We start from the raw sequence: 15,517 nt of genomic DNA on the forward strand, positions 1-15,517 counted from the left end.
CCAAAATACATTTCCCACTAGATAGTACAATGCTCACATTATTTGCTTAGGTTCAGTGTTGAATTTTCTTGGTAAAGTTCAGACATACGATGCAGGTTGGCCACCATATTCTCCTGTTGATACTGTGGCATAGATTAGATCAGCCGGCTGCAACCCTATCGCAAAGTGATGTGGCCAGGAGACATAGAGGGGATGAGAGGGTTTTGAACGGGAGAAATAGTGCAGAAATGCTGGCTGAGAAGCCACGTGAGCAGGTAGGACAGGCCCTTGCCAGAGACGTGGGGGGAGGAGAGACACCCCGAAACGCACCTTGTTTCCTCCTTTGTAAGTTTTCTGAGCTAATCCTGGCATAGTGAAACTTCAAAAAAAGTAGATCTTTTGCTACAAAAGAGTAGCTATGATGATGTATTTCATTCTAAAGCTAAATAGAATCATTCAAGGAAATAATTTCTGCTTGGGATCACCCGCATCCACCCTGACTTCTGGCAAGTTCTTACTTACCCTTCAAAGTGCACATGCCACAGGGAGGCTTTTCCAACCCTGCTCTCACTCCATCCCAGGTAATTCATAACTCCCTCTTTTATGCCATTCTGTCTCCTAGACGTACTTTGTTATTGTACCATTTCACGGTATTATATTGAATTATTTATTTGTCTGCCCCACTGCACTCTGATTCCTTGACGACCCTAAGCTACATCTCATTTTTCTCCGCATGCCCAGTGCCCAGATGGGGCTCCTCAGTAACCGGCATATGGGCAGTGTATGATAAATGCTTGTTGAATAGAGTGGCAGCACAGGTAAAGTAACAGCTGTACACATTGGTAAAAGCATCATTCTCACTGGACGTGTGTTAGGCACAAATTGGAGAGTAGGAAACAAAGGTGAATAATAAGATAATCACAAATTCAAAAAAAAAATTCCTACAGACCCCGTTGTCAATGGGGTAGGTAACAGTCATCTGCATATAATTCTTACACAGTAAGATTAATGTTATCATATGGGTACTGTGGGTTTGGATTGGGTTATAAAGTTATAATGTTGCATGCATAAACAAAAAAAAAACATGTGTTCTTGAAATCTCTTAAATTACCAGGATTTAGGCCTTTGGAAGCTCAAATGTAATGAGTTAAGGAAGAGACTGCATTTAATTTTGACTCCCTATGTAAAAATTGAGTGCACTGCTATGTATTTCGGAAGTCCTTTTGTTTCATGGCTGACTTAGATTGCTTGAGGAGACATTTGGGCCTAATAAAAGGAAAAAATGTGTTGTTTGTAAAGGTGATTTTAACATGGGATCCAATCTATTAAAGAAGGTGAATTATCCCTACATGTCTCTAAGCATGAGCGAAACAGCTATTGGCCTTTTATCATTTAAGCAGGGTCTAGTTTGGAAACAAAGGCTTAAACCAAATGTCCTCTCTGGAGGGCTTTTCCTCTTTTGACAGGATTTGTTCTTAGAATGAGTTTTGTTAATAAACTAATTCATTTCCTATTGTAGCTGCCCAGGGGAATCATCTTTCTTGGCAGGTGGCTTTGAAAGCACAGAAGAGATTGTCATTCTTTTTCCTTAGTTGGCATATGGGCTACTTTTGACTCTTGGACTTGTGTTTACTTATTTATTTAGGAACCTAAATTCCAAGGTGGAGAGGAGTCAGAGCTGCAGTGACACTGCTCAAGACAGAGTGAAGAGCAGACTCAGAGCAGCCCCGACCAGCAAAACCAAGGTACACCTCAGACACGGGCTTCTGGAGCCCTCCGCTCCCATCCGGTGGCTCCCTGCACACGGCCATGAAAGGACCTATTCCAGATGGGCAGAGGCACAGTGGGTCCTAGGCATTCTAATTATGTTGGAGAAGTTTGCAAATAGATGTGAAGGAAGAGAGTTTGAATTAGTAGCGAAGGGTGGAATGAGGACCAGGAGAAGAACTTCTTTGAAAGTTCTAGATGAGTTTTTTTCCCCTAGAGGTTTTCCTTTCCTTTCCTTTCCTTTCCTTTTTCCTTTCCTTTCCTTTCCTTTCCTTTCCTTTCCTTTCCTTTCCATTCCCTTTCCCTTTCCCTTTCCCTTTCCTTTTCCCTTCTGTTCCCTTCCTATTCTTTCTTTTAAACTTAAATTCAATTAATTAACATGTAGTGTGTTATTAGTTTCAGATGTAGAGTTCAGTGATTTAGCAGTCTTATTCCCTATAGGTTTTCAATTTTATTAATTGTTTCAGGTGTGTAGGAATTTCTGCAGATGGTGTGCATTCTAGGTTAGGGATTTTCCCATTTCTTAGGCTCCCATCACCCTTGATCCCTTTTCTTAGCCTTCCACTGCTGTCCTTCTACCATCTTGAAGGAACTGTGAAGAGAAAAAAATATGTCTGTGTGTATGTCTATAGAATCTTTCTAACCTCTTTTAGGTTACGGCTCTGACCCCAGCCTCCAACCCCATCATCGGCGTCCTCCTGTCCACCCAGAACAATCGTTGCCTCTCCGCCCCTGACTTAACGGTGGAAAAACGTCTCCCCTTCAGCTCCCTCTCATCCTTGGCTTCTCTGCATAAGCCAGAACGCTCCATCAGTCCGGAGAGCAATGATAGCATCTCCGAGGAACTAAACCATTTCAAGCCCATTGTCTGCTCACCGTGTACTCCTCCCAAGAGACTCCCCGATGGCCGAGTGCTCAGTCCCCTCATCATCAAATCAACACCCCGCAACCTCAACAGAAGCCTGCAGAAGCAGACTTCTTACGAGGCTAGTCCAAGGATCCTCAAAAAGTGGGAACAGATCTTTCAGGAGCGGCAGATCAAAAAGACCCTTTCGAAAGCCACCCTCACCTCCCTGGCTCCAGAAACAGGGGAAGACTTAGTAGTGTCTGAGGTGACCCATTCTAGCAAGGAAAAGCCACCTCTGGCTTTACAGGCGAGACTGGCCGGGGGCCAGGCCCTCTCTGAGTGGGCCGGACCCACCCCCACCGACCTCGATTATGTCCCCTCCATTAGCCAAACTAAAGCCGAACAGGGCAGCGAGAGTAAAAGGAGCTCTGAGATCCCGTCGGAAACGTGCTGCTCTTCAGAGCCCCGAGTGGGAGCCAGTGGGACTTCTTTGGAGAGAGAGCAGGAGGAAGGGCCAGGGCCCACCCCAGACGCCAAGTTAGACAAAACCTGTATGAGCAAAACCGTGAACATCCCAGTGGCTAATTCAGTGCTGCCCAAAAATAGTGTTCTGGGGGGGGTCCTCAAAACAAAGAAGCAGCTGAAGACGGCGAATCATTTTGATTTGCCCAATGGTGTGCTGGCGGACAGCCTAGGTGAGGAGCCGCTTCCTTCCTTGCGCCGGGGCCGGAAAAGGCACTGTAAGACCAAGCACTTGGAACAAAACGGCTCCCTTAAGAAGCTGCGGCAAAGCGGTGGGGAGGCGGGCTCGGCCTCCCGGGCCCCGGGCCTGCGGGAGATGGAGCAGAAGCTGCAGCAGGAGGAGGAGGACCGGCGGCTGGCTCTGCAGCTGCAGCGCATGTTCGACAACGAGAGGCGGACCGGGAGTCGGCGGAAAGGAAGCGTGGATCAGTATCTCCTACGGTCCAGCAATGTGGCCGGGGCCAAGTAGCGCCCCAGGAACATGTGGCCTGTTTTTAAGAAGTCTGTGGGCCTGATCATTTATCTTGAAGAGCTGAGTGTTCTCACTTTGGGTTTCTTTTCATGGCAAAACACTGTCTGCTATGGTTCTGAGAGGTTCCAGGGCCTTTGTGGTCTCTGTCCAAGGGCCCTGTGTCTCTGCCTCCCGGTGACCGCGGCCAGAAGCACTCCTCACCCCTAAGTGACCCACCCCTGAGGGCGTCTGGGCCAAGTCTGGCAGCACCCACTTGGAATGAGATTCAGGAGCACAGGGGCCAGAGTTAGAGATGGTAGAGGAGACGGAGGATACCTTCTGAAACTGACAGACCTCCTGACTTCTTTCACCAGGGTCTTATTTTAAATCAGCCTTGCAGATAAAAGGGAGTTCCCTCTTTCTCAGAGAAGTGGGTCAGTGTCGCTCTTTGGCAGATCCAAGAAGATCATGTTCCCCCTTCTCCTTACTTGTGCCACAAGTAAATATACCTAATGAAATCAGTTGAGTTTACCCTCCTAACAAAAGTTAATTTACCTTCCCTGTGTAAAAAGTAACATCGGACCAATGTGCTGTCTAGTCGACAGACCACCTTCACGGTCAGTGTTCAGTTTGGTCTTCCCAGGAGCTCTAACATGTAAGTGGTATCAGCGCCGTTTTCGATGATGTTGGAACTGCAGGGCAGACGTTCAGGTCCTGTCATTCACTAAGTGGCGTAGCCCAGACTGACCGTTAGGGCTCCTGACAACAGATCCCAGAGATTTTCCACACTAACAGGTTGAACAGGTTGCCGTAATGGACAGCAACCCAAGGGCATGCCACGCACGGGAGCCCAGGGAAAGCTGGCTGAGCATTTGAATACTGATTGTGTAAAATCCATAGGCAGATAATTGAGATCGATGGGAACTATAAATAAATACTATGCAGTTATCCACCCTGCTCCCCCCCCCCCACCACCTTTACAGTTTACAGCCTTCTGTTTTCTATGGGGTGGAGGGGGCTTCCGCCCTGTGAGACAAATTACAGTTGAACTTCGTTATTACTCTCCACATGTCCAAGGGTTATCTGCAACGTTGATCTAAAATCCCAGAAATTTGCCCAGAAGTCAGGCAAGAGCAATGCTGAAACTCCATACTATGGAAACAAGGTATCTAGCTGGATGCAGCTGGTAAATTCAGTCCCATGGACCTTTGGGGTTTAATTTCCTTAGGAGCTGACACCATGTGTCTTTTGCATCCCTGGTGGTGCTTGGTGCTTCTGCCCGTCTGGGCTCATTGAGAATAGGGATTAAGAGATGATTTTAGGGAATCTCAGATGGGCTGGCATTCCCTGTGCATGTACGAGCTGTTACTATAAAGTCATGTGACTGGCGTTTCAACAAAGGTTTTAGAGCTTATATATCCCGGTGTACGTTGTCCCCCTTGAGTGGCTCCAGCAGGATACTGCATAGATTTTCCAATGATGTTGCCATTGGCAAAAACATTTCTGGAACTGTCCTCAACATCTAGAAACATCTAGAAGTATAGACTCCTAAAATGTTAGAATTGGAAGGGACCTTAATGGTCATCTTTTCCAACCTCCTCCTCTTACTAAGGCAGAAACTAAGATCCAGAACGGTGACTCACCTGATCACTAGGGATTTACCGTATCACCTTCTTTTGATTCCTCTCAGGAGAATTTTGCCCCCTCTTCTCGGGGCAGATCTTTACTCTTTTGTGGTTACAGGAGGGAGAATTTTAAGTCTGAAACTAGTCAGAAGCTGTTCGAAGCCTCTAGAAGAGAAGGTCGGGCCAGAGGGGTTCAGAGTTACAAACGAGTTGTAGCTGTCAAGCAGTCGTTAGTTGGCATACGGGCCATTTCCTCGTGCTGCTCAGGAACAGCTCCCGGGGAGAGATGTCGTAAGCATTTTGGTCCTCATTGAGCTATGTGGGACCTCCTCGGTGACTGCTTTGGTGGGAGGGTCCCTCACTTGAATGTATGTGTTCTGTGTTCTGTGTGCACACGTGCAGATGTGTATTTAAAACACATGCATCCGTGCCATTCCTCTTTATTCACACCACTTCGGTTCCAGGCCCTGCCAGCCACACAGGCTTCCACAGGCTGCTGGACGGTCGGTCCCCGGGATAGCAGAGCCGGTGCTGGTCTGTGGAGGAAGGGGAGGGTGACTCACCGAAGGCCCTTAGAGAACGCCCGAGGTCCTGCCGTTTCCTAGAGCTGCTCGTTGGTCTGAGCGAACATCCCCGGGAGGCTCGTCTGCTCGGTGGTAGCAAAGAAGCTTCTTTTTTCCACTTGCCATCTTTCGTCTAGGTCTCCAGTCATTTAAAAAACACGTTTCAGTTGGAACTGGTTTTTGGTTTTGGAGAAAAGATAAATATTTTTAATAGAAAAAGATATATATTTTAAATATTTCCCCAAAGTCATACTTTTGTTTTAAGGAGTTGCATAGCAGTAGCAAGGAATTTTAGGTTCGGGTGCAGAGCGCAAAGCTCCCTCCTGTGAAGTGAGTGTTGCAAACGCTGGATCCAGCTTGCTGACTTTCCCGCTTGCACCTCCTGTTGTGTCTAGAGGGTCCCTGACAGTTGTTCTGCAGACTTCCAGCCAAGCAGTAGTCCTTGCTGTGGAGGCAAAGCAGTTTAGGTTAAGGAGCGACAGGGCTTACCCTCTCATCTGCTTGGCTTTGGAGGAGGAAAAAACCACTAAGGTATCATCTGTATTTTAAGATGCTTCCCGTACTTAACTAACACCTGAACACTTTCTCCTTCTGAAAAACGTCTGTGTCCTGTTGCTTGCTTGCTTGCTTGTGAAGTTTATCACAGATGGCATTGTTGACATGAATTATTTGGAGAAAGAGAAAGACAGGAAGGGAAAACAGAGTGATGGGGAGGGTTGGGGAGGGAGAACGAGAGAGACGCTAGTTCACAAAACAGACATTTCTCACAAATCATTGGAATCTGATTCACCATACAAATTTCCCATGTCCTACGAGCTCTGCTCTTTGTGTATATGCATTCTCTGTGTGTGTGGGTTTTGTTTTTTGTTATTAAAGGGGAAGTTAGGAGAGGTTGGAGGATGAAGGTCATTCTGTGGTGCCCTGAGAAGGGGGTTCTCATAGGGTGGGGAAGATCTTTGGCAACATATTCGTGACCTATTGATTGTATCTGCTGGAAGGAGTCATCGGGGCCTGTTGGGTCGGTGTCAAATCAGGGGATTAAGCACCCAGCCCTTGGACCCTTTCATATAATTGCCTCTTTTTAAAAGGTTAATTCATCGTGGCTGAAGCTTCCCAGGAAAACCTTTTGTAAGTGGCTTCATTTCTTATTTTTTTAATTTAAGTTTTAGATTTTTGTCTGGAGGAAGAACTGGTGATGAATGCCTTCTGGTTTTCTTGGTTTGGGGTGTTTTTTTTGTTTTTGTTTTTGTTCATTTTCCCTAAAAGAAAAATGCCCTTAAGAGATTAAAGCTGCTTAATTAATTGCTGTCAGATTACAAAGTGACAAACTGACTAAGATGGGAAGCTGCCACTGTGCTTGACTGGTGAAACTGATGACCGAAGGCTGTGCTGTTCGCCCTTTCTGTTCCATTTAACAGACATTCCTGAGCTTCGAACTTGTGCCAACCCTGTACTGGGTCGTGGAGATACAGGATGGAAAGGACAGTCCCTGCTCTTGAGGAGCTCAGTCTCTAATGGAATGTATTTGAATGTCTGTGTGGCTGGAGTTCTGCTTCTTCATAGTGACCATCTTGGATGGCCCCATTTAAGATACTGTCCAGCATCTGGCAGGCTGCGTTGAACATTTTAGACCTCTCCCATCAGTATTTCTGAATTTGATTGTAGCACTGCTTTCCATTTCCTAAGTAATTTTACCAGAGGAGAATGAATTTTCTCCTCCAGTGACACAGGACAATAATCTCTTCAGGAGAGCTTTTACATCAGCGCCAGGAAGTGAGGCAGGGTGTGGATCATTGACATGGTCAGAGGAGGCCCACATCCCAACTCCCTGACCTCCTCACCTCTTTCGCAACCAGACCTCTCACCACAGCTGGTAGCAACTTTGGATTCCTTTTCCTTTTTTCTACCTGGCTTTTCACTGAGATGGAAAACCAGCAGGAGAGGAAAGAAAGAAAAATTGAAGGCTGGATTATAATCATAAAATGCTATAGCTCGAAAGGGCATGGAAATCATTCAGATCAAATTTTTCCCACCTGCTGCCCATTTTTTTCTAAGAAATAAGGAACGTGAGGTCCAGTGTCCTGTGCCCTATTTTATACTGTAGTTTCCTAGGATCTAAATAGTCCGTTTAAATTACACACACACACACACACACACACACACACAATTTGCTAATGAGGACACCCAAATGATACAGGAGGGTTTTTGTTTTAATAGCTTTTTCTTTCAAATTTTTTGTTAGAATTAAAATATACTTATATCCCCTGAACACACACCCAAATAGGGAAAACCCCACAATGTGACTAATGTGAATATGGAGTCTTGGGAAGTGATATATTTTTTTGATTGGAATAGTCATCATTTTAACCACAAAGGGTTAAAACCCAGCCAGCTCTTCATTTTTCTTTGAAAAATCAAGAACTCCTTAGGGACTTAAATCTTTCTCAGCCAGCCTTTTCCCCATCAACCTATAGAGTGGTCTTTTGGCCTGGTTTTTAGAAGTAAGCATAGTTGCTTATAAATTCTTGTGAATCAGTGACACAGGTATTTTTTTCGGGGGGGGGGGGTCGAGATTCTAGGGAAAGCTGCTGCTGAATAGCTTTTCCTCCAAAGACGATACAGAAAATGCATCTTTCACATAATTGTTATCCACTGTAACTTTCTGAAAAAGATTGTTCCTACAGAGAAAAGAGACATAAGCAGAAGTCACGACCAGCTTAGAGACTGGTTAAATTGAAGAAAAAGTGCCAAGACTGAATGTGCACATTGTTCTATGTATGATCAGTATTTTTATTCTTCCTAAGAAAAATATTTACACACTTCGCTTTGTGAGTAAGTGCTTCCTTACTGTCTTGTTAATAAGGGTGGCAGGCTCCCTCTCTGCCTTTTCTGGGGTCTTCTATCAACTAGTTGGACAAAGCCGACCTAAGGCCAGGCTTATTCGTCTTCTTCCCTCTCACGTAATCGGTAAAAACAGGCAATGCGCTCCTCAAAGATCAAGCTTTTAGAGCTGAAGAGTAGCTCTTTGGGCCCTGGGTCTGGAGGGCAGCGGTCAGAGTCTCCCTGGGTGGCCCTGTGCCCTCCACTCCAACTATGCCACCAATGGGAGCAGGGCCTCTCCCTCCGTCGGTGGGTCCAGCCCTTCGCCTGCAGCAGAACACTTAAACTCCTGAGGAGAGAATGGAGAACTACTCGAGGGAAAAAATTATCTTAAATGCCACCTAATGGTTTTGTTTTTGTTGTTTCTCCTGATGAGCTGTTTACTCTCAATTTCTACACACACAGTTGTCCTTAGGACCTTTCCTCTTCTCACCTAGAAACAGAAAATGGGATGTATATTGGTTTCCAACCTGCTGTCTACATTAGAATTGGAGACGGGGCCTGGATCCTTGTGGACTGCCTCTTCTCCAACTCATCACCAACAGCATCTTGACAAAGACAGACCCAGAACAGGGCAGGCCCTGTCAGGGATGCTTCTGCCAACAAAGAAATGGCACAGAATCAAAAGGGACGATGTGTTGTTTGTTTAAACAGTACCAGAGTGCGTTCTTCAGTGTGTGTTTGCCTGCTTGAGGAGAGGCCCAAGTTGAACACAAAGCAAACTCATGAAAGTGAATATTCTGTTTCTAGTCAAAGTCTTAACCTCTAGAGCGCAATCACAGGCAAATCTGGGCTGAGACTAGGTGTGTTTGACTTTTGGAGCAGTCTTTGCTCTGGGAGATGCCCCACTTTGGAATGTCTTGTTTTGGCATTCAGAATGGTGGGAGAAATTAGGAGGCGAGATGGGGTTTCCATGGTGTGCTGTGTCTGAGGTCTAAGTTAAGAATGGTCTATTCAACCATTCTGACTCCTAATGAAGGCACAAGAGTCTGAGAAAAGAACGAATGTACAGGATGAGACTATCCTTGCATATTGGGGCTATACTGAAAACATCTGATTTTGGCTTTGGAAGCACTGCTCAAGAATTCATCAAAATCCCTTTGGTGTCCGTTTCTCATCAAACACAGAACAAATGTATCGCTGTCCCATCTAAATGTGTAAAAACAATTTGAAGGACTGATGCAAGACATGCCGTACGTGGTAAACCAGCACTTAAGGGACCTTTGAAATCTGGCCCAAGACTCTTCCAAAAGACTGTCTTTAAAATGATTTGCAAGAAACAAGGCAGCTGCTTAGAGGTATATGAACAGAATATGATTGTTCTTTGGCCTCTAAGGTAACAGAAAATGTCCGCCATGTTGCACTCATGGATTCCGATAGCCTGGTGTGGTGAAGGGGGTGCCCTCATTTACAGGTGGGAAACTCTGGCCCTAACATAGCCTGGAAGTTGAGTCCTCTGACTGCAAAGCCATTGATTGCTTTTCCTGTTGCCCTAGCTCAGTCACCTCAGGGTGCTGCCATCCTCCCACTCTGGTCTTGGCTAACTCTTAAGGTTCCAGTTGCTTTCTGGGTTGGATCTTCTGGACTGGGCCTGCCAGGGATACAGAGACCAGAATCTTCCCTCTGCACCCACCATAGGGGTGGGAGGTATCCTGCAGCAGCAAGCATCATGAGACACAGTTTGCATCTAAATCAGTTCTCAGTTCCCTCTCCTGCGGCCATATCCAGCTCCCAGGGACTTACTGGCATCTTGGATAAGTGGCTAGGAGAACAGGATGGCCCTACCTAGTTTTGGAGAATTAGTGGTGGGAGAAATCATTTCTTCTGGTTTGCTCACTAGAAGGTTGGAGAAAGCTCAGAAGAGTGTGGCAGCCAGCTTCCCATCTGCTTATGAAGAAGGGAAGGGAGTGCTGGGTGAAAGCAGCCCAGGGGGTCGAAGCCTCTAGTGGCAGATGTGCTGGGGAGAGTAACTGTGCCCGCAGCAGGGAGGGCAGATGCCGCCCAAAAGGCTTTCCTGATTAGTTATGAATTCATGTTCATTTGACAATTCTAGTCAGAGGCTTTACTCATTGAGATGAGGACTAGTTCCTGTCTCTTCAAAAAAGGACAAAACTCAGGAAACCAAGCAACTGAAATCTGCTCACACAAGAGCCCTCAAAGTGTGCTTTTAACACCAGAAGGACCCACAGAGATTGCAAACCGCATTGTCGCTGTGGGTAAGGTTAAATGACCTGCCCTTTATCATATAGCAAATAAGAGGGTTAAAAATCAAACCCTGGTAATGTGATTAAGTCCAGATCACTCCGGAAATAGAAAAGAATGGACACAATTGGAAAATGCTTGTATGGCTTCCAGAGATGCAGCAATTCGCCTGCGCGGGAGGGCGGATGGGTAGACGGTGTGAGACCCTGCCTCGCATACTTCAAACAGGCACTAGGAGAGGAACTAATTTATTCAGATGCTATCTTATGTGGAATAACTGAAAAAGTTAAATAGCGTTTGGCCCGGATAGGTGTCACCTCTCTGGGATGTTCTTACGTTGGTGGAGGGCTCTGGCCTGGCCTGGCGGAGGGAGCCAATACACTCCTGAGCAAACAGCAACGCTAGGTGTACCGAGGGACTTAGGCAGACAGCCCCAGCCCAGTGGCTAGAACTGCCTGGTAGCTTTACCAACAAAGGACGGGACAGCCTTTGGAGGGAGTGAGTTCCCTGTCACCAGGGGTGCAAGCAGGAGCTGAACGATCGGTTAGGGGGACAGCAAGAGGCTTCCGGTCTCGAGGCTGGGCTAGGATGTTCCCAGGAGCCTTTCAGGCCAGAGAGCCTATGGTTGGTAAGTGTTTCTGGCTGGAAAGTGCAATCCAGTTCTCTAGGCCTAGAGCCCAGCATGGCTTACAGGGTCACTGTTGGGGCGGATTCTCCTTCCTAATGTTAGGGAAAAGGTGGTTTGGGGACCCAGGAGATCCAAGTGGTGAGTCAGCAACACACCCTGCCTGCAAGTGTCACTGCCACATAAGCCTGTACCACGTGTACCCGTCCGGGTGCCTGTGTCACTGTGATGTAACTGACACTGTAACTACATGTGCGGCCGTGTGGCTGTGTGTGTGACTTGTGGGAATGCAGATGTGTGCATCTGGTATGACCGCAGCTGGCTGTAAATAGGACACTGGCCACATGTGGGAGACTGCGTGGCCAAGTAGGAGAATGAGCAGTTATTTCTATGCCCTAATAGCCTCACACTCGCAATAAGCAGACACGCCACCAGGCTTCTGTCAGACCCATGGCTGCAAGGCAAGATTCTAGCTCAAAGATCACCTTAATGGCAACTGAAGTTGGAGGAGTTTGTGCCTTGCTGAGGATCCTTAATCCTTGTGCCACTGACTCCTGGGCCCTGGGAACTGCATGCCTGCCGCCCAGGTCTGAATGCTAGATACCCCCAGGAGAGTAGCCTTAGGAGCAGAGGGAGACCATTCCCAAATGTGCATCTCTGGAATTCAGTCCAAGTGGCCTTCTCTAGATCCATCTCTATAGCAGGTGCTGTTTCTTGGACAGTCACAAAATGGGGCAACCCGACAGGCTACCTTGGCCAGAACCAGAGCCCAGGCTGATCTTGTACAGCCCCAGGATCCGTTCCTGAGCCGCAGTGTTTGTTTGCATATGGGACCTCAGCTGGTATCCCGGATCAGAGGACCTTAGGAAACCATGCAAGCCCTCCCCTCAGCCTGTCACGACTTTGTGGCCATCGCCATCTGATAAGGAAATTCCTGATCCTCTCTCCTCCCTCCTCTCCATTTGCCCTCATCATGGCAAAAGCTGCCCAACAAAATAAAGCCTCCTTTCTGGGGCCTGGAGGACTCAGTTTTGCCCCCTACCCCAGCAACATGCACACTTTGTTGGCTGTGGATGGGTTAGTTCACTTCTTTGAGCTTTACAGTCTGTGCTGCTTTTCTGTTCCATCAACCCCCTTGTTTTCCATCCCAGTGCTCATCACAGCTCTGTTGGACAGGTGCAACTCAGGCAGGTTTCCCAAAGGATGTGTGCATCAACCGGGATCCTTGTCTGGCCCGGGAAGTGGGCCCGATCTACAAGAAAACATGCAGGCTACCTTGCTCTATGCACCTACTCTTTATTGCTGCCAGGCCAGGTGCTGGGTCCTGCCCAGCCTAGGGAGGGGAGGTCCTGACCAGTTCCCCACTCTCTGTGGCCAGCAGGCAAGGCCAAGCCGAGGTCTGAGGCCTGCACCTGGCCCACCTGGCCCCAAGGCACGGTCCAGGGCACGGAGCCCTGGGAGGGCGTCGGGCACAGGCGGGGCAGTGCACATGGCCCTGTGCACAGCCCTTAGCTTTTCGAGTCGCTGGCCATGGGCCCCTGGCAGAACTCATCCATGAACTCAAGGAAGCGGCCGAACCTAGGCTGGCCCTCGCTCAGCGCTGGGCGGCCTGGGGGTGGCGCTGTGGCCCTGAACACCGTCCGCAGTGAGTAGCGCACCAGCTGCCGGTAGCGGGCCTGGAACTCCTTCAGCAGCCGCTTGGCCTCCAGGTATTGCTTCTGGTTCACCAGCCGCCGCTCAGTCCGCTGGTGCAGGACAGCTCCTGCAGGGAGAGAAGCCCAAGGGGCACCAAACTCGCTCTGGGGCCCCCCCTGGCCCAAAGCAGTGGGGACTGCGTCCAGAGCGCTCCCACCCCCAAAAAGTGGGACGGAGTGAAAGGAGGATGCTACGGGGACTGAGAATGGCCTCCCCAACCCCGGGCCGTAAGAAGCCAGCTGGTTCTACCTCAGGCCTTAGTTGTGGTCTGTAACATGCTGTGTGACTCTAGGCAACTCCCTGCCTCGCTCCAGGCAGGCCTCAGCTTCTCTGTCTGCGGCGGGGGCAGGGCGGGGGCAGACGCCAAGGGCCCTCCGCCTCCTGCCGGCAGATGAGCAAACTTCCCTCTGTCTCGGGTTCCGGCCGCTGAGGACAGGGACGGGGACGGGGATGGGGACGGGCAGAGCTGTACCTAGTGGAGCCTCTGTAATGTTCTGGGGATCCCGCATGCGGACGAGGAGGTCATCCAGCAGCTGGGCTCGAGTCTTCCGTGGCGGTGGAACGGGGATCCTCTGGGCCTGACGCAAGGTAAGAGGAGCCTGTCACCCCAGTCCGGTGCTCAGCCTCTCCTGGCCTCACCTCATACAGACGCAGCAACATGCAGGAGAGCACCTGGGGGCACTGGGAAAGCACAGCCCTCAGAAGGCCATGAGGTGACAGCCACGGCTCTACCTGGGGGCTCCCGAGGAGCCACTCACACACGCAACCAGGTGGGGTTGACCCGTGTACCCGTTTCTCCTTGGGAACGTAGTGTTTCTGAAGCGCGCCCAGCCTGGGCTTGGAAGAGCAGCACAGCAGGGGGCACTTCAGCATGCGCTGCAGGGCCTGTGCATTCTTCTGGATTCCTAAGGCAGAAAGGCAAGGGTTGGGGCAAGGTACTCTTCCTCCATCTGCTGGATGCCTCCCCCAGTTTTCTCATGCCCCAGCAGCCCTGGGTGAAAGGATTTGAGAGGCCCCAAGAGGAACACACTGCCCCCATCTCTCCCTGATCTGCTGCGGTGCCAGAACCTCCATCATTCATTCAGTGAATACTCGTCCCCTGGGTGCATGGATCCTAATGGAAAAGTAGCACTAGAATGGGGAAAGGGACTGACCCCAGGGTAACCCCATTAAACACAGTGGGTTACACTGCAGGGACTGACCCCCAAGAGAGCACAGCTGAGTGCCAGTTCCTTTGAAAGCACAAGTACTGTTAACACATCAGTCTGAAATCAGGGGCTCAGAGGGAGCACTGCCCCCCTTGCCTTAAACCACAGAGAGGGGATTGGGGATGTTCAATCTGGGGCTCAGCTGGGCTGGGAAGGAGCTCAGGAATCTGGCCAGTCTGGGTAGCTGTTCATCAGACCCTTCCTGGAGACACTTTTCCAACCAGAGCAGCCAGGCCTAGACTGGCTGGAATCTCGGAACAGCCGTGGTGCCTCAAAGTCCACTGAAGGCCCAGGCCAGGGGTCCTGATATGGGAGGCTCCAAACCAGGACACCTTCAGGAGCTCTTTGACAGAGGACAACATCCTGGTCTGGAAGTGAGACATGCCACCAGCCTTAGCTTTGCCCTGACTTGCTCTGGGCTGTGGAGAGGGCCCCCGTCTTGGAGCCATTCCCCTCACATACCCTTTGGCTCAATAAAGGCTGGATCAGGCTTGGCTGTCAGCAGCTCCTCGTAGCCATGGTACTTGCTGGGAAGGGAGGCAGTTGGGAGCTTCCTCCAAGCCCTCTTTACCTCTCTGGGAGCTGTGTGGGGTGGTCTTTGCTCTTCCTCCTTCATGGATGAATCATCCCTCTGGAGGATGGAGGAAGGCAGCTCACCCACCTGTGCCCAAAAGAAAACCAGCTTCCATTAACATGTCTAAGCATCAGCTCTGTGTGGATCCCCACCCTGGACCCCGTTAAGGGCAAGAACCAAGACCGGGTGAGAGAGGGCAGCCGTGAAAGCAGACAGTGATTGTGCACCTTGGTAAGGCCAGAGGAGAAGGGAGCACAAAGGTTCTGGGTGAGCCCAGGAAGCCCTCACCCCGCCTGTGGGGCCCGGAAGCTTCCTGGAGGAGGAAGCTCCTCCTTCCTCGTGAGGCCTTAACCTGCACGAGGTCTTGAAGAAGCAGGATGGCCCCATCCCCAGGGGCTACAAGTGCTGGGGAGAGAGGCTTGCCGCAGGCCAGGAAGAGCAGGGGCCGAGCCACCCATGTAAGACCCGGCAAGGTGGATCTGGGGGTACTCTAAGTTGGTATCTTTGGGGTATACTGTGAAGAGATGGGTGGCTGGAGCAGTAAGCAGGCCTCAGATCAGTAAGGACTTTTAAAAACCA

At 49.4% G+C, this 15,517-nt stretch overlaps 2 protein-coding genes across 6 annotated transcripts in view; one reads left to right on the forward strand and one right to left on the reverse strand.

The window, feature by feature from the left end:
- RNF169 (ring finger protein 169) overlaps positions 1 to 8,576 on the forward strand; it is an 82,006-nt gene extending 73,430 nt beyond the window's left edge. The window contains exons 5-6 of the mRNA XM_028115877.2: positions 1,625 to 1,724; positions 2,400 to 8,576. Coding sequence (XP_027971678.1) covers positions 1,625 to 1,724; positions 2,400 to 3,584 — 1,285 coding nt within the window. The 3' untranslated portion in view covers positions 3,585 to 8,576. The remainder of the gene's footprint in view (positions 1 to 1,624; positions 1,725 to 2,399) is intronic.
- A 4,161-nt stretch (positions 8,577 to 12,737) lies between these two features.
- The window catches only part of XRRA1 (X-ray radiation resistance associated 1), a 61,820-nt gene continuing 59,040 nt past the window's right edge, over positions 12,738 to 15,517 (reverse strand). For all 5 annotated transcript variants that reach the window (XM_088017572.1, XM_028115874.2, XM_028115875.2 and 2 more), the window contains 4 exons: positions 14,827 to 15,025; positions 13,946 to 14,061; positions 13,629 to 13,734; positions 12,738 to 13,223 (listed from right to left, as the gene is read on the reverse strand). In XM_088017572.1, the coding sequence (XP_087873698.1) occupies positions 12,970 to 13,223; positions 13,629 to 13,734; positions 13,946 to 14,061; positions 14,827 to 15,025 (675 nt within the window). In that variant the 3' untranslated portion in view covers positions 12,738 to 12,969. The remainder of the gene's footprint in view (positions 13,224 to 13,628; positions 13,735 to 13,945; positions 14,062 to 14,826; positions 15,026 to 15,517) is intronic.

Source organism: Eumetopias jubatus, unplaced genomic scaffold, assembly GCF_037043125.1.
Source record: "Eumetopias jubatus isolate StellerSeaLion01/CBP00866 unplaced genomic scaffold, mEumJub1_p1.0 scaffold_13, whole genome shotgun sequence".
NCBI lineage: Eukaryota > Metazoa > Chordata > Mammalia > Carnivora > Otariidae > Eumetopias > Eumetopias jubatus.